General features: G+C 47.9%; 1 protein-coding gene across 2 annotated transcripts in view; it reads left to right on the top strand.

Annotated features, from left to right (window-relative positions):
- The window catches only part of BANP (BTG3 associated nuclear protein), a 116,322-nt gene extending 109,110 nt beyond the window's left edge, over positions 1–7,212 (top strand). For both annotated transcript variants that reach the window (XM_087728603.1, XM_087728604.1), the window contains exons 12-13: positions 3,093–3,236; positions 6,326–7,212. In XM_087728603.1, coding sequence (XP_087584729.1) covers positions 3,093–3,236; positions 6,326–6,397 — 216 coding nt within the window. In that variant the 3' untranslated portion in view covers positions 6,398–7,212. The remainder of the gene's footprint in view (positions 1–3,092; positions 3,237–6,325) is intronic.
- The last annotated feature ends 15,346 nt before the right edge of the window (positions 7,213–22,558 follow it).

Below are 22,558 nucleotides of genomic sequence, written 5' to 3' on the forward strand. Positions count from 1 at the left end.
ATAGCAGTAGACTTATATACCGCTTCATAGGCCTTTCAGGCCTCTCTAAGCGGTTTACAGAGAGTCAGCATATTGCCCCCAACAATCTGGGTCCTCATTTTACCCACCTCGGAAGGATGGAAGGCTGAGTCAACCCTGAGCCGGTGAGATTTGAACCGCTGACCTGCTGATCTAGCAGTAGCCTGCAGTGCTGCATTTTAACCACTGCGCCACCTTGGCTCAGAGGTCACAACCTGTTAACTCTCAGCACTAAGTAGGGGTCAAAAGTTTGCATGCTGACTTTGCAGTATTAATTAGGGGTCAGAAGTTTGCATGCTACTAAAAGATTTATTTGCTGACTATGGGCATTCTCTAGGTTCAGAGGTCTACATGGTAGTAAATGAGTTACATATACCATAGACTTGTACAACCATGATTGGTCCACATAGACCATGTGACTCCACCCTTTCTTTGTGTATGCTCAATAAAAGAGTCATCCAGACTATGCTCTGGGTCGTCTCATCCCGAGAAAGACCTGCCTCCGAGTCTTCCTTCATCATTGGCCTCATGGGCGACCCACGGAGAAATCGCACATCACACAACAGCCATCCTATCAACACCATACACCAGTGGTTCCCAAACTTGGCAACTTTAAGACTTGTGGACTTCAACTCCCAGGCTGGAGAATTCTGAGAGTTGAAGTCCACAAGTCTTAAAGTTGCCAAGTTTGGGAACCACTGCCATACACAGAAGAGCCCAGAGCATAGAAAGATGTTCCCTCCAGCATGAATCCGAAAGCTCGGACGACAATGCGGCCGAGACCCAGATTGGACTAAATTTAATTTGAAGACCTGAATCCTTCCTCCTCTAACCTCATTTGGATCCCTTAATCCATCCATCTATTTTTCTCTACGATGGGTTTGCTTTTCATGCTCCCTAACTCTTGGGCCATTTAAAAGAGAAAAAAAAACTGTAAACACTTTCAGCCGGGGAGCAAATTCATTTTGTGGAGGGAAGGGAGTGGGCGACATCTACAAGCAATTCTCGGCATTTTTCTCTTGTTCTGTGGTGCTTACAAACAGCTCTGGGATGTTGTGTTTCAACAAAATATTTAGGAAGGAGGGAAGGAAGGAGAGAAGGAGAGAAGGAAGGAGGGAAGGAAGGAGGGAATGTAGGAGAGAAGGAAGGGGGGAAGGAAGGAGGAAAGGAAGGGGGAAAGGAAGGAGAGAAGGAGAAAAGAAAGGGAAGGAAGGAGGGAAGGAGAGAAGGAGGGAAGGGGAAGGAGGGAGGGAAGGAAGGGGAGTAGGAGAGAAGAAACGGGGGAAGGAAAGAGGGAGGGAGGGAAGAAGAAGTAGGACCGTTGTAAGATAAGATGGATCTATGGGATGTTAAAAAAGCAATCTTCAAGTATATTGTCAACAGTAGGGAAAAATTGTTATAAATACATGTTATTAATAACAGTTATGAGATCATATAATTGTGAATGTATATATGAAATTGATAAAATAAAATTTAAAAAAAATATTTGCATATCTCCAAAGACGGTGCTCACGATCCATTCTTTAGGGATGGCCACGCGAAGGGAAAGCTGTTGCTATGGAAAATAGATTCTTCCTCGAGAGTAATGCAATTGATGGATTGCGTGCGATCAAGTCGGTATTGATTTTTACTGACACCTAGACGAAGTTTTTCCCTAACCACCATCCTTCAATGGTGCACAACAGGAGTTGAAATTCACAGGTCTTAAAGTTGCCAAGGTTGGACATCCCTGGTTTATAGAATACACCTTTCCTCTCCCTAGACAAGAGATGGTGCAACTGTCACAATCACACTTGCTTCTTTTGCCAGGCTAAACACAAAAGAGAGTCTGTTCGTGTTCTTTTTCATTAAAAAAACAAAAAACCATAAAAGGAAATTGGATCTCTATTTTCTACTTTAATAATCTTCCTGGCCTTTTGGAATTTAAATAAAAGTTGGACTGATAAAATCAACACCTACCTACAGAGATATACTCAGTGGGAAAAGTGTGAAGCTGGGTTATTTTCTGCAGAGAAGGTCATTAGCCATTGTTTCCTCAGATGTCTAAGAGAATTTGCTTAGTTCAGAGGTTGGACCAAGTTTTAAAAATACTTGAGAAGGGAATAGATTTAGGTGAGAGGTTTTTGTTAAGAACCTGTGCAGTTATAAGTGGCAGATGAGAAGGGGAAAATATATTTTACACGTCTTTTCTGCTGATTTAACACAAAGTAGCGTTCCAAATTCCACCAACTCAGTTGCTGGTCTGGCTTTTGGAAATCCAAGGCAGAGTTTCTCAACTTTAGAACTTTAAGGGGAGAAGACTTCAACTCCCAGAATTCCCCATTCAGCAATCTACTTTGTTAAATGTCCTAATGTGGACGTTATAATACACTAGCTTTAAGAACAAAGCAACATAAGGTGTTGTAATAGAACTCCTTGTGTAGGTGTGGGTCACCCATGGCCCAGTGCATAACGGGGCATGCAGAGCCACGCTGAACCACATAGGAAAAAACAAACTCCTACATAACATAACATCCTGATAGTGCTCCATGACATCCTGATAGTGCATAACATAACATCCTGAGATGTGCCCTACCAATGACGCCCAGGATTTGACCATATATAGACAGAACTTCCCTGAGCAGTAGATTAGAAATTGTACTTTTACAGGCTGTCTTTAATCACATGCTATTGCTCCTCCTGCCTTTGTCCTATCTCAATAAAAGGGGCTCTCAGACCCCCAATCTGGGTTGCTCCATCCCGAGAAAGATCATGTCCTGTCTTTTCTCCACATTGGCCTCATGGACGAACCACGGGAACGTTACAATAAGGGGGATAGAATGCCTTTTTTTTTTCCTTCCAAGGTGAATGTTACATCAAATAAACACATTTTGATTTCTTTGGTATTTTCTGGAGACAATCTTGTTCACTTCAGTAGTTTCACTGACAATTGGATAAAGGGAAATTTTGTGGACGGATCTGTGACCAATGTTTCGTGACTATGTCTTTGCAAGGATGCCAACTGATGATGCATTCTCTCTCTCTCTCTCTCCCCCTCCCTCCCTCCCTCTCTCTCTCTCCCCCTTGGCCTACAGGTGCTTCAAGGTGCCCAGCTGATTGCAGTTGCTTCTTCTGATCCTGCAGCTGCTGGTGTCGATGGATCCCCACTTCAAGGGAGCGATATCCAGGTTCAGTACGTCCAGCTGGCCCCCGTGACAGACCACTCGGCTGCTAATCCAGTGCGTAGACCACTCCTGTTCATGAATGGGGGATGGGCAGAGGGACCTCACAGCTTCCATGACACAAGACCCAGCACTCTCTGTTCTTCTTCTAAGCGCATCCACTCCTTTTGTTAAAACCAAATAGCCACAGCAACAGCACTGGCCTCCTGGCGAAAGCCCTCCGCCTCTCTTGCCACACCTTTCCTCCATGGGGAGGCAAACTGCCCACCCCCTCTCCTTTGGCCTCTCCCCGCACGCATTGAACGGGAGCTTCTGTGTTGAGCCCAGCGATAAATCTTTACGTCTTCTTGGCAGCCAGGATGGAATGCCTCCCTTTCAGACACTTTGCCCCGTGTTAGCTTTTAATATTGTGGTTAACCACAGAGATTCATGCCATGCTGCAGGATCAGCCTATAGGAATGCTGGCACTTAAAGGACGGACGAGGATACGCAAAACTGCAGATGAGAGGGGGGGGGAGGGAGAGAGAGAAGGGAGGGAGGGAGAGGGGGGGGACACTGGAGCTGATCTGACTGATTGCTGAATAGGGAAGAAGGAAGACAAGAGCATAAAAAGGAAGTCTGTTTGAGGATGGAGCGAACGGGAAGCTCCTGGGAGAAAGCATCGCAGTGTGTTTCGTTCCTTCCTGTGCTTGGTGCCCAGGTGGTGAACAGCTGGAAGCATCCAGTTATCCATGCTCAGATCAGATCCAGTTGCTGTGAGAGATCAGGACTAGGCTTGCGTACAAAGCTCTCCGCGTGGCTAGCACACCCCTGTGCTACTCAGGGGTTCCACCACAAAACCGCGTTCGACTAAAGGGCGCTCGACGAAACCGCGTAGCTGACATCATCACAGCGCGACAACAGCGCGGAGAAAAAAGCACGCTGTAAACGCTAAAGCTAAAATTAACCCTTAAACCTAAACCTAACCCCCCTAAACCTAATCCTAAACCTAACCCTAAACCTAAACCTTAACCTAACCCTAAACCTAACCCTAAACCTAACGCTAAAGCTAACCCTAACCCTTAACCTAACCCTAAACCTAACCCTAAACCTAACCCTTACCTTAACTTGAATCGGCTTGCTTTCAAAGCGCTATTTAAAGCGCCCTTCTTTCTCCGCGCTCGCTGTTGTCGCCCTGCTGATGACGTCAGCGACGCGGTTTAATCGGGCGCGCTTTAGTCGAGCGCGGTTTTGTCGTGCCACGCTACTCAGGCAATGCTGCCTAGCTCAGAGGCTTCCATGCCTCCATGCTGACGGAGGATTGCTGGATGATGTAGGTGGTCCTCATTTTACAACCCTTCCTTTAGCAATTGTTAACAGTGCACTGAAATAGGGGGCTGGTCCTCACCCTTATGGCTGTCACGGCCTGGCCATGGCCACGGGATCCAAATTTAGGTGCTCGGCATGGTTGCAGCACCTTTGGGGGAGTCGTGCGATCCCCGCTTGTGACCTTCCAACAATCAGGGGGAGCCAGATCCACTTAACGGCCCCATTTTTCACTTTAAAAACTTCAGCGATTCGCTTTACTATGCGGGAAAAGGAATCATAAAACTGGGCACGGCTCCGGGAACCCCCCGCCTCGCTTAGCCATGGAGGTTCTGACCCCAGTTGCGGTTGTAAATTGAGGACCACCTGCCCTCTCATGCTACAATGCCAGGAAGGTGGGATCAGCTCTGAGGATCTCCCACCATGATGCTGGTGGTACGATTCTCCTGCGCAGCGATGCCCAGCCTCCCGAGGAGCAGAGGTTGGACCCAGGTGAGGTCCTTGGATGGCTACCAGGTAGCACCCTTGGGAGGCAGGGCCAGCCCAGAGGGCCTTGGGCCGAAAGGGTGTGCCAGGGCTCACCTCCGCTGATGTTTATTTTCTTGCGCTGATTGCATTCCTCCCCTCCAGATCCTCTAATGCTCCCTGACATGTTAAATTACAGTCATAACACTGAAGTGCCACCCAAGATTTGTTTTTCCTTCCTTCGGCTGAAACCGTTGCAAGAGAGGAAACGTTTGCCTCTTAAAGCCTTCCACATCTGGTTAAACGTGGGATAATTAACCCAGCCCTTGAGGAGGGACTATTTATTTTAGCAATTCCTTTCTTTCTTTCTTTCTTTCTTTCTTTCTTTCTTTCTTTCTTTCTTTCTTTCTTTCTTTCTTTCTTTCTTTCTCTCTCTCTCTCTCTCTCTCTCTCTCTCTCTCTCTCTCTCTCTCTCTTGCTCTCTCTCTACCTCTCTCTCTACCTCTCCCTCCCTCTCTCCTCTCTCTCTCTCTCTCTCTCTCTCCCTCTCCTCTCTTGCTCTCTCTCTACCTCTCTCCTACCTCTCCCTTCCCTCTCTTCCCTCCCTCCCTCTCTCTCCCCCTCTCCCCCTCTCTCCCTCCCTCCCCCTCTCTCCCTCTCTCTTCCCTCCCTCTCCCTCCCTCTCCCTCTCCCTCCCCCCTCTCTCTCCCTCCCTCCCCCTCTCCCTCCCTCCCTCCATGCCCCCATCCCTCTCCCTCTCTCCCTGCCTGCCTGCCTGCCCCCCCTCTCTCTCCCTCCCTCCCCCTCTCTCTCCCTCTCTCCCTGCCTGCCTCTCTCTCTTTCCCCCATCTCTCTCCTCTCTCTCTCCCTCCCTGCTTGCCCCCTCTCTCCCTCCCCCCCTCTCTCTCTCCCTCCCTGCCTCTCTCTCTCCCCCAACTCCCTCCCTCCCTGCCTGCCTGCCTCTCTCTCTCCCCCATCTCTCTCCCTCTCCCTCCCTCCCTGGCTGCCCCTCTCTCTCCATCCCTCCCACTCTCTCCCTCTCTCCCTCCCTCTCTCCCTCCCTCCCTGCCTGCCTCACTCTCTCTCCCCATCTCTCTCCCTCTCTCCCTCTCTCCCTCTCTCTCTCCCTTCTCCCTCTCCCTCCCTCCCTCCCTCCCTCCCTCCCTCTCTCTCTCTCTCTCTCTCTGTCTCTCGCATGGAGAGTTTGGTTCAGACTCAGCACGGAATCCCTTTCTTTAATGGCAGTTGAACTTCGTTTAGAGTGTGGTTGCTTATTCGCCCTGCCAGCCAAAAGCCGCGACCCCTGAAGGGTCAGCCCAGCCCTCCGGTGGTGGTAAACTCTGGTGTGTTTGTCTCTCTGTCTCGCTCTCGTGCAGAACACAGACTCCCTTCACTCAGCCATCCAGCCAGAAATGCAAATAGAGCACGGAGCCATTCAGATTCAGTAGGAAGAGGAGGAGGAGGAGGAGGAGGAGGGGATGTGGCCGCCACCCTCTCAATCCGTGGACGACAGCTAAGGATGCCGGTCGCAGAGCCAGCTCAGCCGTTTCTGCTCAGCCTGCAGGACGTTTCCAGATACCTTCTCCTGCACATCTCTGGGTGGGGTCGGTCTCCTCCGACCTGGTTTGTATGGAGCCGCTGGGCGATCCGATGGCTTGGACCAAGTCGTGGCGCCGTGGAAATGCCATCCTTCCACTCCGTTCCTGGGATCCGTGGTTTAACTTGAGGGGAGGGGGGGGAAAAATCAGCCTTGCGGGAGGGAAGAACCCAGCTAACGTTCGCGACTCTTTCGAGTGATGTAATGCGCCACCGTTTCTTCTCCTCCCAGAGTCCCCCCTGCAAAATGTCCCTAGACGTCTTCTCAGAGACAGGGATTTTTTCCCCGCAACGCAAACCTTGTTACTCAGAAAGAATCACGAGTGCAAATATATTTTGCTGTGGAAAGAGGTCTTTTTTTTTTAATTTGCTATGTTTGTAATAACAAAGAGAGAGAGAGAAAGAAAGATGTATTTAAAAAAACAAAACAAATGGAAGTAGGGGGGGGGGAGGCAGGCCCAGGATCATACATGTTAGCTTCTTTTTTGCTGCTGGTTTTTCCCATTTCAGTGTAATCCTAAAAAAAAAGGAAAAAAAACTTACAAGCAGAAACGTTGCCTCTTTGGGGGGGGATGGGTTTTCTTCCAACTACTTTTTTAAAAGGGGAAAAACTGCTCTCCACCACTGTAATTATGCATTTCTAAAGAAATAAATGTGTATTTATGAAGACCATTCTGAAAATTCCTCCCTGAGGTGTTACACACACTTATGGTCCCTCACTCAACACACCCACAGCTCTGGTCAACAATCACAGTCACCTCACTTTTCTCACATCTCTCTCTCTCCCTCTCTCTCTCTTTCCCCCTCTCTTTCTCTGTCTTCATCCATTCTCTCCCTCTCTGTGTGTGTGTGTGTCTTTCTCTCTCTCTCTCCCTCTGTGTGTGTGTGTTTCTCTCTCTCTCTCCCCCTAACACACACTCTCTTTCTCTCTCTCTCTTTCCCCCCCTCTCTTTCTCTTTCTTCATCCATTCTCTCCCTCCCCCCCTCTTTGTGTCTTTCTCCCTCTGTGTGTGTGTTTTTCTCTCTCTCTCCCCCTAACACACTCTCTCTCCCTCTCTCTCTCTCTTCCCCCCTCTCTTTCTCTTTCTTCATCCATTCTCTCCTCCCTCTCTCTCTGTGTGTCTCGCTGTGTCTTTCTGGCTGTGTGTGTGTTTCTCTCTCTTTCTCCCTAACACACTCTCTCTCTTTCTCTCTTTCTCCCACTCTCTCTCTTCTCCCCTCTCTTTCTCTTTCTTCATCCATTCTCTCCTCCCTCCCTCCCTCCCTCTCTCTCTGTGTGTTCCTGTGGGATGGAAGCCACCAAGCCTGCACCCAAAGATGACTCTTAAGAGTTGGTGGTGGGCTTCGCGGGCCCTTTTATCCCCCTCAAATCCTGTCTTTGTTGATTGAGAAGATTGGTAGCTTGTGGACGGGACTTGAGCGGGAAGTTCCTGTGTGCTGAAGTGCGACTTATTTTTCCTGGTTCAGGTGACGTCTTTGTCTCCTTCCCAGTTTGGCTTCTTCTTAAGCGCCAGCCCGGAGGAGCCTCTTAGACAAGAACCCCGACTTTTATTTCCACCCCACTTATGTACCTGCTCCGTCCTTAGGCGTGGCAGCTTCAGCCTGCCCTGACACAACTCACACGGCTTGTTTCTCTTGACACACATTAGATCCTTTCTGGGCTTCTCCAACTGCCTCTTTCTTCGCTTCCCTCTCTAAAGAACCAGCGATGGGAGGGAAGGACAGGCTGCGGGGAGAAACCGTGCTAAGGGTTATCCTGGTTTGTTTGTCCTTCCATATTGGGGATTACAGGGTCATGAAAAGGGGAGTGTTTAGCTAGCGTAACCCTAATTTAGGGCAATGCACCCCTTTGTCTTTTTCTTATGTCAGAGGAAGAGGAAGAAAACGGCAGGAAATACCCTAATGCAAAGTGATTCTGGAGGAGAAGGTTTCTTGCGAACACAGAAGAACTTGGATCCTCAACTTGGGCTCCAAATCAATTCTCGCTTCTATCGTTCCCAAGGCAATTTGTTAAATAGGAGTTTTGGCTTTGAGTTTTTTGTTTTTTGTTTGCTCTGAACAAGAAATAGTCACGCATGCAAAGGACGAGTCCTGGAACCCGAGAGCCTTTGCAACGGACGGGAATGAGGGAGCAAAGCTCGGTGGGGGCATCATCCCAGCCTCCTTACTTCAGCAAGGCTAATTATTTCGGTAGCCAAGGCTATGAATTGGCACCAAACTGTGTCACGCGTGGTGGTGGAATGACGGTGGCAACGTTGCAAAGGAAACGTCACTGCCAGGGCGAAGGAGCGTTAGGTAGCAGAAGGCCCGAATTAGCCCACCCACCCCCTCCAATCCTTCTAAAAACATCTCAGGAATTTTTAGTGTTGTCTTCCGCGCTTTGGCTAGGAGATAGTTTTCCTTCTTTTTGTGCAAACACTTAGCTCTTAAGTGCAGATAAATGCGGGGGGAAATTGCAATCAAGCAGAAAATTTATTTGACCGAAGGAAAATTTAAGTCCAGGGCTTGGCAGCCCTGTGGTGATTAATTTTTTTTCCCCCCTAGGGTTCTCCGTCATAAATTATCACTCTGTTTTCAGTGGAGGAATCAGACGGAGCCAATCTGAAGGATTGATAAAAACCCTAATTTAGGAGAAGCCGAGATAAAGAGACGCCCTCTGCCAGGTGTGCCTTTTCCTGTTAGCAATAGCAATAGCAGTTAGACTTATCTACCGCTTCATAGGGCTTTCAGCCCTCTCTAAGCGGTTTACAGAGTCAGCAAATTGCCCCCACAGTCTGGGTCCTCATTTCACCCACCTCGGAAGGATGGAAGGCTGAGTCAACCTTGAGTCGGTGAGATTTGAACAGCCGAACTACAGAACTGCAGTCAGCTGCATTTAACCACCACGCCACCTCGGCTCTCTGTTTGATCTGGGATGCCACCATTTCCCCCAAGGACTCAAAATCCTCTTCTTTGAAACGGAAGTGAGGCATGGTCTGCTCTGTGGCCCTCGACTTACGACTGCAACTGAGCTCCAAACTTCGGTTGCTAAGCGAAACACTTGTTAAGGGTACTTTGCCCCATTTTACGACGTCCTTTGCCACAGTTGCTAAGTGAGTCATTGCAGTTCTTAAGTTATGAACACGGTTGTTAAGTGAATCGGGCTTCCTCGTCGACTTTGCTTCTCAGAAGCGGGATTACCTGATACTGCAACCGTCATAAATGTGAGTCAGTTCGCCAACTGTCTGAACTTGGATCGTGTGACCTTGGGGATGCTGCAACCGTCGTAAGTTTGAAAAAATGGTCATAAGTCCCTTCTTTCAGTGGTGGTGTAACTTTGAACGGTTTACTAAATGAACTGTTGTAGATTGAGATCTACCTGAACTGGTTGTGTGAACAACAAGGGTGTATCAAGAATACCAGGCTTCAGTTAATCAAGACACAGGTGATGCTCCCTAAAACATCACCTGGAAAAAACTTTGAAAAAGCTACCCCAGAATCCTGGAAACAGTTAAAAATCCCCTGATGGCTGGCAAGATTCAGAAAGTTATTTTATTTTATTTATTTATTTATTAGACTTCTATAACGCTTAATAGGGCTTTCAGCCCTCTCTAAGCAGTTTACAAATTTTTTAGCAAATTGAGTCAGCAACTTGCCCCCACAGTCTGGGTCCTCATTTCACCCACCTCGGAAGGATGGAAGGCTGAGTCAACCTTGAGCCGGTGAGATTTGAACCGCCGAACTGCAGATCGCAGTCAGCTGAAGTGGCCTCCAGTACTTCACCCCTAACCACTGCGCCACCTCGGCTCTTTCAAGTTATGGTAGAATCTGGTCATCTGGCATTTTCTCTCTCTTTCCAAAGCTTTTTCCTTAACCTGTGATTAATCATTCCATATTTTTCTTTGGAAAGGAAATCAATTTATCCAAATTAAGCTTCTCTCTCTTTCCTGAAACGGATCCAGAAGAGGCCAGGCTAAGATGGACTCAGGACTCCCCTCGTAGAACTCCCATTTTTTCCCCTTCTCTGGGAAGCCTTCCTAGTCCTGTTCTTACAACCCGGTTTACAACTCCTTTACACCAGCTTACAGTTTGTAGCAAAAAAGATGCTGCAAAATTAAACAAGAATGCAGATGTTACAATGCGGGAAGGGGTTTTGTTCCTGGGACTGCCAACAACAACAACAACAAAAATTGCTGTGACTTCAAGGCAGTTTTTGAGATATTTGTCTCAAATTCAGGCCAAGGAGCCGAAAGCTAAATTTGTACAAAAGGCGAACCTTGAGTTTTGGGTTACTTATGATGTAACTTGAGATCAGAGCGGATTTGGTCCCGTAAGGGTCCGATTGAATATATGAATGCAGAAGATGGGTTAATTCGGCAACCCAATTTAATCCAGCCGTGGAGAACCCAACCGTTTCTCTTGGAGAGGCCGGATTCGCAAAGCAGGGAGATCTTGGTCCTTTCTCCTCCTCTTTGGAAATGGACAAGAGGGTGTTTCCTGTTTGTTTCCCAGCCCAAGGAGGGTTAAACATGTGCGAAGAGGAAGGGAATCCCTATTCTGGAACTTGAGACCTTCCAGCTGAGAGCGGGGAGAGAGAGAGAGAGATGCGGGCGGACGTCACAACCCTCCTCGCTGCTCTCGGCTGCCGGGTCAAAGGAAGCCTGCCGAAGGCGCACCGAGGAGGGCTGCGGCACCGCTGAGGATAGAGAGATGTAATGCCATCACTTCCGACGCCGGTGAGTAGGAAACGCGTCAGTCTCTGAAGTAGCATTGCAAGAAAAGAAAGAGCCAAAACATGCGGCTCTCTTTGGGCCCCTCCAGCGAGGGAGGAAACAGCTTTCAAAGCGGAGGCTGTGTGGCATCTGTGGCTCCAGCACAAAACTTTAACCCCCTTGCCCTCTGCACAAACACTCTGGCCCTCTGGCAGCCCAGGCTCCTGACACTTGCTGGGAATTTAAAAAGAAAGAAAGTGGGGAAAAAGCAAGGCCCCCTTAATCTGTGCGTGTCCTGGCCATCTCTCCACAAAGCTTCGGATGGTTTTGGTTTGTGGGGGAAGGCACTGCCGCTCTGTGAGCTGAAATCTTCTGCTTATGACCAGGCATCTCCTTGGAAGGGGGAGATGATGGCAAGGCATCATCCTTGATGGTGGGGAGGGGGGGGAGTGATGGAGATGGGCGTGCATGTGCCGTCTGAAGAAGCGCCAGAGAGGGAGGGGAAAATCTTGCTCATCATCCTATAGAAGGAAAGGATGTTAGCATCTCCTCTCCACCCTGATGCACACGCCTCCAGAAATGTGCACCAAGGTTTAGTTGTGGGCACGTCTCTTGAGTGCATTGATGCTCTCATTTCCGAACTGTTCATTTCTAGGGGTCTCTTTCGGATCTATTGAGGGGTTCAGTTTCAGCATCATTTAAATTCATTCTGCAAGCTGTCCTGTTTTGTCTCATTTGATGGAGTTTAATCTTGGGATGCTATCCCCCCCTCCCCAAACCCTCGCTCTCTTCCATATTCAGCCAGAACGAAGGATTATTTGGACAAGCCTTAAAACTGCAAAGGGAGACCGGAAAATGGGCAGGTTTAAAAACCTACTGAAGGGTCAGGAACATGGGAGACTATGCACAAGGTGTGTGTGTGGGGGTGTTGTTTTGAGGCCCTCCTTCTGATTTGAGGAAGCAAACGAATAGGCTTGTGCTAATTTGTCTAGCACGCTGTTGTTTTTTCGTAATTTTAGTAATTTAAGAGTCAAGATGTGCAGGATCTCTTCCTGGGAATCTCTGAAAGTGAAGGCACTGTGGGATTCTGTGCCAATTCCCAAGATTCTCCTGCATGAGGGCTTCTGGCACAGGTTTGCTTTCCTGGTGTGGAACCAAGATGCCCCATTAGATGCTGCTTTGGCTGGATAAGGCAGAAGCTTTTTCAGCACTTTTCGTCTCTTCCCACAATAATTTTTTCTGGAGGTTTTCTTGGTAGAATTCTCCCCGCCTGCCCCTCTCACCACTATGTTTTTAAAACCCCTTCTTCCCCCCCAAAAAATTCCAATTGCCACTTGCGCCTCTCCTGATATCTGATTGTACCACGTTCTGCCCATTTCCCATAATTGTTCTGTTTTCAAGATTCAGCATCTTTCTCTCTCTCTCTCTTTCTCTCAGTGTGGTGCCTGGTTTTGATTTCCCTGCTCTCTGCTCCATCTTGCTTGAGTTAAGCGCCTGTTTTCCATTACAAAGCTTTGAGAGAGACCAAAAGGACGGTCACATTTTCCGAGCCTAAATATGTCCCTCCCACCCCTTCCTCAAAATTATTCATTTCGGCAGGATGTTTCAAGGGAAAGAGGGAAGGCGGCACCAAAGCAGGTAGATTGATGGTCGGGGGAGGCTCCCTTCGGTGTGGTCTTCCTTGGGGGACGCAGGAAAAGATTCAAGAGAGGCGTCTTGTTTCCGTCATGGAGATGTAAAATGTTTCCAAATGATTTTAGAGGCTCTTCGTTTTATTTACAATCTGATGTTTGTGTTACTCTCCGTCCAGATGGAAATGAAACGGAGCTCAGAAAGACAGCAGATGCGTTCCCAAAACTTAAAAGCTTTCCCGTCCGCAGTGATGATACAAATTGGCTGTTAATTCTTAAGTCAACAAGCCAGAATGCAGAGTCAGTTTAACTCAGTTGATGTGAGCTTAGCAATAGAAATAGCAGTTAGACTTATATAGCGCTTCATAGGGCTTTCATCCCTCTCTAAGCGGTTTACAGAGTCAGCATATGCCCCCCCCCCCCAGTCTGGGTCCTCATTTCACCCACCTCGGAAGGATGGAAGACTGAGTCAACCTTGAGCCGGTGAGATTTGAACCGCTGAACTGCAGATAACAGTCAGCTGAAGTGGCCTGCAGTACTGCACCCTAACCACTGCGCCACCTCGGCTCTTGCACATTTCACCAAGCTACGCTGCCAAGCTGGTGGCTTGTGGGGCACACCACAATGGTCCGATGTAGCACTCAATGCACACAGGGTAAGGTTGGGGTCTCTCTGAGCATACACCCCCCCCCAGGACACATAGGAGTCCCTTAAATTTTGGGGGGAGCCTCTTCTGTTGTAAATGATAAAAGTCAATAACAATTGCCCGCCATATTGAAATAGGAAAAGAACAAAAATGGGCATAAGTGTATACATCATATCCTCGCCATCTTCAGGATAAAAAAATAGGAAATTTCCACATGGGGTGTATTCTACTTATTTCATGCGTTTGGACTGATCCCCGGCTTCCTAATTTCCTTGCACCTTAAATCCATTTGTCGTAAACCAATGGCTGGGGAATTCTGGGAGTTGGAGTCCACACACCTTCAAGGAGCCAAGGTTGAGAAGCACTCTTGTAATCTACGATTTGCGAATTTCAGTGGCTGGATTGATCTATCATCTAAGTCAAAAATCAAACCGTGTAAAGCTTTGCGGCCTCCGTCCCCACAAGCTTCCACAGGAGCCCAAGAGGAAAAATCCTTTAATGGCCAACTTTTCCATGCTCTTCTCCTTCGTATACAAAGCGGGGACACCGACAACTTTGGTGCACTTAATCACGCGCGTGTGGCGTTAGACAAACGTTCAACAATCAAGCGTTAGCAGACAGGTCTGTAAGAAATGAGGCTTTCCCAATTATCCTGGTCCTCTTCCCAAATATTTATTTAGTTATGCATTTTTTTGCACGCATTCTCTCTCTTTCTTTCTCTCTCCCTCCCTCCTCCCCTGAAGCCTGTGTACATGTGGAGAAGGCGAAATGAATCCATTTCATGGGTTAGTCATGGTGGGAAGTCTCACCAGATTGAATGGCTTTTTATCAATGGCATGGGGTAGGGATCATATTAAAAGAGCGTGCCTAATGATTTATGTGGCATGCAAATGAGCCTCTGTGTTGTCTATTAACAGATGATAAAACGCCACTCAGCCCCTGATGTGGATCAGGATAGGAAAGGAAGATGGGCAATTTAGAAATAAGATGATGATGATGATGATACAGATATAAATACAAATACAATAGGAGAGTTGGAAGGGACCTTGGAGATTTTCTAGTCCAACCCCCTGCCTAGGCAGGAAACCCTACACCGTTTCAGACAAATGGCTATCCAACATCTTCTGAAAGACTTCCAGTGTTGGGGCATTGACAACTTCTGTCCCACTGATTCATTGTTCTCACTGTCAGGAAATTTCTCCTCACTTCTAAGTTGCTTCTCTCCTTGATTAGTTTCCACCCATTGCTCCTTGTTCTACCCTCAGGTGCCTTGGAGAGTAGCTTGACTCCCTCTTCTTTGTGGCAGCCCCTGAGATATTGGAACACTGCTATCGTGTCTCCCCTAGTCCTTCTTTTCATTAAACTAGACATACCCAGTTCCTGCAACCGTTCATCATATGTTTTAGCCTCCAGTGCCCTAATCCTCTTTGTTGCTCTTCTCTGCACTCTTTCTAGAGTCTCCACATCTTCTTAAAAACCTCCAGTGTTGGGGCATTCACAACTTCTGGAGGCAAGTTGTTCCATGGATCAATTGTTCTAATAGTTCTAAGTTGCTTCTCTCCTTGATTAGTTTCCACCCATTGCTTCTTGTCTTGCCTTCAGGTGACTTGGAGAATAGCTTGACTCCCTCTTCTTTGTGGCAGCCCCTGAGATATTGGAAGGCTGCTATCCTGTCTCCCCTAGTCCTTCTTTTCATTAAACTGGACATACCCAGTTCCTGCAACCTTTCTTCATATGTTTTAGCCTCCAGTCCCCGATCCTCTTTGTTGCTCTTCTCTGCACTCTTTCCAGAGTCTCCACATCTTTTCTACATCGTGGTGTCCAAAGCTGGATGCAGCATTTCAAGTGTGGCTTTACCAAGGCCTTATAAAGTGGTATTAATGATGATGATGGTGGTGATGTGTGTGTGTGTGTGTGTGTGTGTGTGTGTGTCAAAGAGTCATGGAAAGATACATGCTTGGTATTACAAGGCAAGATAGAAAGAACTGTACATGGATTAGAGAACAAGCGAAAGTATACGATGCCGTCCAGGGAGTGAAAGAATTTAAATGGAAACGGGCTGGTCTCATAGCAAGAAGAACTGAGGGCTGGTGGACCAAGGCCGTCATAGAATGGATCCCACTCAGGGGTGAAATCCAGCAGGTTCTGACAGGTTCTGGAGAACCGGTGGTGGAAATTTTGAGTAGTTTGGAGAACCGGCCAATGCCACCTCTGGCTGGCCCCAGAGTGGGGAGAGAATGGAGATTTTGCAGTATCCTTCCCCTGCCACGCCCACCAAGCCACGCCCACAGAACCGGTAGTGGAAAAAAAATTGAATTTCACCACTGATCCCACTGGATCAAAAGCATCCGTGAAAGAGTCCTGAAACAAGATGGATCAACCACATCATTTGATTTGATTTGATTTGATTGTATTTCTATGCCGCCCTATTCCCAGAGGGACTCAGGGCGGCTCACAAACCAAGTAAGGCGGGGGGGGGGGGGATACAAACAGGAAAAAAGACAACGGACAAACAACACAACAATTTAAAAACAATCAGCAAGCACACCATTCGAGCGGGGACGGGAACTCATCAGCCCCAGGCCTGCCGGAACAGCCAGGTTTTAAGGGCTTTGCGGAAAGCCTGAAGGGTGGTGAGGGTCCGAATCTCCACGGGGAGCTCGTTCCAAAGGGCCGGAGCAGCCACAGAGAAGGCCCTCCTCCCGGTGGCATTGGCCGGCAGATGGAATTCGGAGGAGGCCTAATCTGTGGGATCTAATCGGTCTGTTGGAGGTAATTGGCAGCAGGCGGTCTCTCAAGTATTCAGATCCAATACCATGAAGGGCTTTATAAGTGACGACTAGCGCCTTGAAGCGTATCCGGAGACCGATAGGCAGCCAGTGCAGCTCGCGGAGGATAGGTGTGACGTGCATGTACCGAGGTGTACCCACGATCGCTCGCGCGGCTGCATTCTGGACATCAGCAAGTATGGTGGACCCAACTGGCAAACGAAAGCTCAGGGCCGTATGGGTTGGAAACCTTCGGAAGGGCCTCAAGCCCGAAGACTCCAGGCCTCTAGGATGCCCTGTGGGATAGTTTAGCGCAAGGAAGCCCTTTGGTGCTCCAGCATGGCTGACTTTTGGAGCCACAACCTTTCCAAGTCAAAACGACGCCTCGCACATTCGCTCACACGATTCTGGCTGCTTCCATAGATGCGAGCCACATTTCTGGCTCTCCTACAAGACGCGCTGGCAAGTGGGCCACACAATAGCGTTGCATGGGTTACATTTGTTCATCCTAGGAACTCTGCCGAGGTTGTGTGTCTGTTTGTTTGTGTGACTGCCCGGATTCACTGGTCATGCTCTGTTGCCTTCTCTCTGGCACCTCCGTGGCTGTAATTGATTTCCTTCGATTGAGGCCCTGGGCCGGCCTAGAAAATCTCCCTTCCAGGTTGTGCTTCTCCCTCCCAGCTAATCCAGCTCCCGTCACACTTGAGGTGTTTTCGATTAGATATCGTTTTTTATTGAGGCTCGTCAAACCTCTTGGAGTGAGCTGGGTTGTGTTTCCACCTCCTTCTTGGGCTGGCTGCGTTGTTCTTTGGCTCAGAGCACCAGGCTTATAAAAGGGTCAGCGTAAACACTGCTGGGGAGGGCTTAATTATGTGGGCTTGTCGGGAGATCTACCTTCTTCCTCTCTCTACAAAGCCAAACACTTGATCAGCTTGGACACAAAATGTGATGGAGACTGAAAGATATATATATATATCTGTGCTGATAAATAAATAAAGGGAGACTAGTATAGATCTATTTCAAGCTATTTAGCTCTCATCAGCTAGCCATACCCTTACTGGGATTTGAACCTGGGCTATATTACATACTAGGCAGACATCTTAGCCATTAGGCCACAGGCTCTTATCCGTTATCAGCGAAGCCAGGGTGAAAGGTATCTATTAGATTTTTTTTAAAAAAAGATAGATTATGCCAATGTCTGTCCTCCCCCCTTAAATATTTGCCATGAGTTGAAGAGATGGGAAGCAAGAAATTGTAATAGTCTTTGCAGGTGCAAGCTAGTCTTTTTTTTTTAATTGAACATTTTTGAAAAAAGAAAAAACACAAACTTTTACAAATGTTTAGTTCCCACCCCCCACCCTCCCCCCAAACCCCACCAGCAGAGATAACTAGATCTCCATCACTGATTTCACGGATGGCTCAGGATACCCTTGGCTGTTGCTTGGAATCCTTGCCGTGATCCTGACTGTTCCCGAATCATCTCTCAATTCAGCCTGCTCTTGCGTTAAGGAGTGGCTTGATTTCCATCGGGTCTTGCAACAGCAGGTGGCCACGTGTTTGGCTCTTTCCTTGCCCTCACAAGTTCCCTGCTCAGCAGTTCCTCTGGCTGCAGGGATTGCAGCTTCTGACTTTTATCTCCCCGTCTCTGTTGAAATCCCCGTTGGGAATGTGTCTGTTCTTCTCTTGTCAAGGACTGTAACGCATCCCTCTTCCGGGAGATCTCTATGATTTCGCTCCTTCAATGCGTATCCTCTCTTTCCGTGGTGGTAAACCGTAGCCACCCTTAATTCAACCCTGAGCCTGGTTGGCTTGTAAAATAGAGGAGAGACTCCCTGCCAAGGGTGCGAAGCTTCACGTTCAAAGCAAGCCTCTTAAAATGGGGGAAATCCCCTTGTGAAGGAACATCATGCAATCCCACTCTTCTCCCCTTTTAAGATCAGCACCTCAAGTTGAAAATCACTGAGGAGCAGGTTCCCGCAAGCAGAAGACTCTTTGACGTCATCCCTTGCTTTTACCCCATTGAGAAATATGGCAGGCACGGGCATAAATGGTTTTTGGCTCTGTTTCCAGATGTTGGTGAAGCTGCTTTAGATCCTGGCACAAGGACGGGCCCCAGGGTGGGGTCTTCAAAGGGGAAGGGGGGAGGCGTGCGCCCTTTTGCAGCATCGAAAATACCGAGCAGATGAAATTGATTCTTCTCCCTTGGCTGACAATTTATTTTCTTGTGCAACTTTATTGGAATCTGCTGGTTCTCCCCCTCTCCGCGGGCTGCTTCCCGCGTCCAAATGTTCACTCATGCAACCGAACCAAGCCCATCTTCTCTCCTCTTGACATCCCCAGTTGACGGAAGGCAGAAGAAATATTTGGAGATCTCCCTTCCCAAAGGACCTTGCGGTATTAATCCCCCCCCCCCCCAGCTCTCGCCATGATGCCGTTGGCACCTCATCAAGGTTATCTTACACAAGAGAGTTGGACTCCATTGCCGGGCAGGCGAAGAGTTCAAGGCTGAGGCAGCAACTGGAGAGCCAAGCATGGAGAGAATGTAGGCGTTACCCAAAGTCAAAGGCAGACAAGAGATCAATTCTGCTCATCCCGATCTGTCCTCCTCCTCCTCTTTGTTCCGGTGTTGGGGAAGAAAGACATTTTTATGGATGTATTATTGATTAGCCAGGCAGCGTGCCTCTTACGATGCATCTGTGAAAGTACAAGACTCCTTACAAACCTTTTTCTTCAGTGAAGAATTCTATTTATGCTACTCTTAAGTCCGTAGATCAGTGTTTCTCAACCTTGGCCACTTGAAGATGTCTGGACTTCAACTCCCAGAATTCTATTTATGCTACTCTTAAGTCTGTAGATCAGTGTTTCTCAACCTTGGCCACTTGAAGATGTCTGGACTTCAACTCCCAGAATTCTATTTATGCTACTCTTAAGTCCGTAGATCAGTGTTTCTCAACCTTGGCCACTTGCAGATGTCTGGACTTCAACTCCCAGAATTCTATTTATGCTACTCTTAAGTCCGTAGATCAGTTGTTTCTCAACCTTGGCCACTTGAAGATGTCTGGACTTCAACTCCCAGAATTCTATTTATGCTACTCTTAAGTCCGTAGATCAGTTGTTTCTCAACCTTGGCCACTTGAAGATGTCTGGACTTCAACTCCCAGAATTCCCCAGCCAGCATTTGCTGGCTGGGGAATTCTGGGATTTGAAGTCCAGACATCTTCAAGTGACCAAGGTTGAGAAACACTGCCATAGATGAAAAGCGGAGCTGGCACAGTTCGGAACTTCAAGCAAAAAATAGCTTCCCATTTTAATTTTTGCTTATTAACCGAGCTTGGTCAACATGGAGCTTATTTTTGTATTTTACTACGTTGGAAAGGTTGAACCCGATGACCTCTTCCATCAGAGGACACCAAGGGCAGCCAATGTGCCTCCCCCAATCTCCCCTCTCACTGGCCATGCTACTTCTGTTTCTCCATTGTAAGCACGAAGGTCTGTTTTTTTAAAATATATATATATATATATATTTTTGCAGTACCCGTGGAAATAAATCTCTCCGCTTCTCTTGATGGACTGCTGGAATTGGAATGCCCTCCGAGGATGAACTTCAACTGACAGTGACAGAGCGACTTAATTTGCTATGCATTTCATTTGCAGCCTCTTAAGTGACCAAAGGATCATTTCCATTCCATCTTCAAGAGGCAGGCTCCGAAACCCATGGAGAGGGGTGCAGATAAGTCAAGGGCTCTCAGATAGATGGGAATCTGGTTTTCCTCTACTGAATAATGATGGGGAATCTTGTTACCCAACAGAATTAACGTCGATTCGGATTGGCTGTTTCCAGAATAGTCAACCAAATATCGATGAAACTTTCGGAGGACTTGATTGTTCTCTGAAGAAATCTTAAGACGTTGACAGCAACAGAAAGGTTTTGGGCTCAGGCTAGCCCAGTCAGCCTTTTTCAAACCTTGCTCCACCGTGCTTAGGCATTTTGGAAGGTCAGGTAGCATCCTCGCTGTTGTGTCAACACAGGAAGTCCAGAAGGAACGGATTCAACCCATCAACTGCAGACCTGCAGAACATCTGCTAGTCCCATAAATGCTCTGGAATGTTGAGCCGTTGTTCTACTTTCCTTCCAGATGTCAGATGTGCCGTTGTCTCTGGGTCTTAACATAACCATAACGGCTCCTCCTAGAAATATCTCCTTGGTCTCCTGCTGAGAAGCACTCTGGGCTCCAAATCTAGGAAGGATGTTGCATGCTACAGTTTTGTATCCAACGTCCAGGTCTCTAAAAGTCTTCTCAGTCCTCCAAGGCTGTCCCAAAGTTTTCTTTTTCAGGAGGCAACAGGACTTCCTTGCTTTTTCTTTGAAGAAGTTTCGCTTCTCATCCAAGAAGCTTCTTCAGCTCTGACTGGATGGTGGGGAAAGGAAGGATTTAATCTCCTTTCAGACAGCTGGTTGTTTGCATCCTTTTAGAGGGTCATTGAGGCCACTTGGAGGTTTCTCTGTCTCTTCAGGGTCACCTGAGTGGTGCAAATGGTTCCCGTAGTCCGCAAATTTTTCCTCTGGAAGTTCATTCCTGCTCCCACCCCCCATTCCAAGGGTCTTCATCCCAAATTGCTAAAAGTCTGTAGAGATTCTCAGTCCTCCAGGTCAGGGTTTGTCCCAAAGGCGCTTTTTCAGGAGACAACTGGACTTTCTTGTTGTTGTTTTTTTTCTTTTGAAGACGTTTCGCGTCTCATCCAAGAAGCTTCTTCAGCTCTGAAGGTCTCTATTTAACTCTGCTTAGAACCAAGCTTTCTCCTCGTCAACATGTGGATTTTTTTTCAAACATGGCCGTCAAGTTCAAAGCTGAGATAAATCAGCTTCTGATAGTTCCTTGCAGAAGACTTTTTGGTTCTTCGTCCTAGCAATGCTGGCTCCCCCTTCCCCCTCCCCTCTGGCTTTGAAACCATCCTGGTTCATCCCCCTCCGTCCCCCCCATTCAGTGGTGGGTTTCAACAATTGTTGGAACCTACTCTGTGGGTGTGGCCTCCTTTGTGGGAGTGGCCTGCTGCCCATGTGACCGGATGGGAGTGGCTTGCCGCCCATGTGACCGGATATGAAGATGCCGACGACACTTGTCAGAACCACCTTAAATTACGTCACACACAGCACTGGCATGCATAAGAATAGGATGTAAACGTGTTTTTTTAAAAGGCATCTTTGGTTTGCGTTAAAACAACTCCAACACACGCAATGTTCTGATTGCACCACAAACGCAGTAGTCATCCTTACCTTTCACAGAGGCACTGAGTTTTATAAATATGAGCATGATAGTGTAGAATAATCATATCCAAGGACCAGTGGTGGGTTTCAAAAAAGTTTGGATCCTCTTCTGTAGGTGTGGCCTGCTTTCCGGGTCCACTGGTGGAACCTCTTCTAACCGGTTCGGTAGATTTGACGAACCGGTTCTACCGAATAGGTGCGAACTGGTAGGAACCCACCTCTGCCCCCATTCCTTTCTACTCTTGTTCTCCAAACCTGTCCGAACGCAGATTCACTTAACAACCGTGTTACTAACTTAACAACTGCGGCAATTCACCTAACGACTGTCTGTGGCCAACAGCATGGGGCAAAATCCGCTGAGCCAGAGTCTCACTTAGCCACAGAAATTTTAGGCTCAATGGTGGCCGTAAGTCAAGGACTTCCCTCCGAACTTGACTCACGGAGCGAGCTTGGAGGGAGGCATGCTGAGGGCTTTGCATTTGTCAAAGCCGGGGAGAAGGAAGAGCCCCTCCTCTGAAGTGAGGTGAATATTAAAAACAGATTTCGGCTTGCTTGTAAGATCGTTTCCTATGTTTGTTTTAGCAGGGGGGGCGGCTGATGGTCTGTGGCATAACAGTTTATAATAATTACTGCAATGTTTAGACAGTTTGAATGGCACACTCTCCCCTTGGACCGTAGAACGTGATGGAAAAGCTTGAGGTTGGGCCTAGCGTGGAAAGCAAGGCTCCCCTTTCTTAAGGCTTCTTGCCAAGATTCCAATGACCACCCAAATCTCAGGGAGACCCCTTGAGATCTAGGAAGCAACCCGTCCTGTCTTCCGCGCGCAGAGCCTGGATGTGTTGAGAGGCGGTTGAGACGCGGATGGATTAATAACCCTTTTCAGGGTTCTTGAGGTTTGCGAAATTGGAGATCCAGGGTTCTCTTCTTCTGCACCGTCTCAGAAATACCTTGGAGCCCACAGGTGCAAAGGTGGGGCTGTTGAGATTGACCCGACCCCCCGGCCGAATTTCC

This window comes from Thamnophis sirtalis, unplaced genomic scaffold (assembly GCF_051295495.1).
Source record: "Thamnophis sirtalis isolate CommonGarterSnake01/CBP01778 unplaced genomic scaffold, rThaSir2_p1.2 scaffold_14, whole genome shotgun sequence".
In the NCBI taxonomy this organism is placed as follows: domain Eukaryota; kingdom Metazoa; phylum Chordata; class Lepidosauria; order Squamata; family Natricidae; genus Thamnophis; species Thamnophis sirtalis.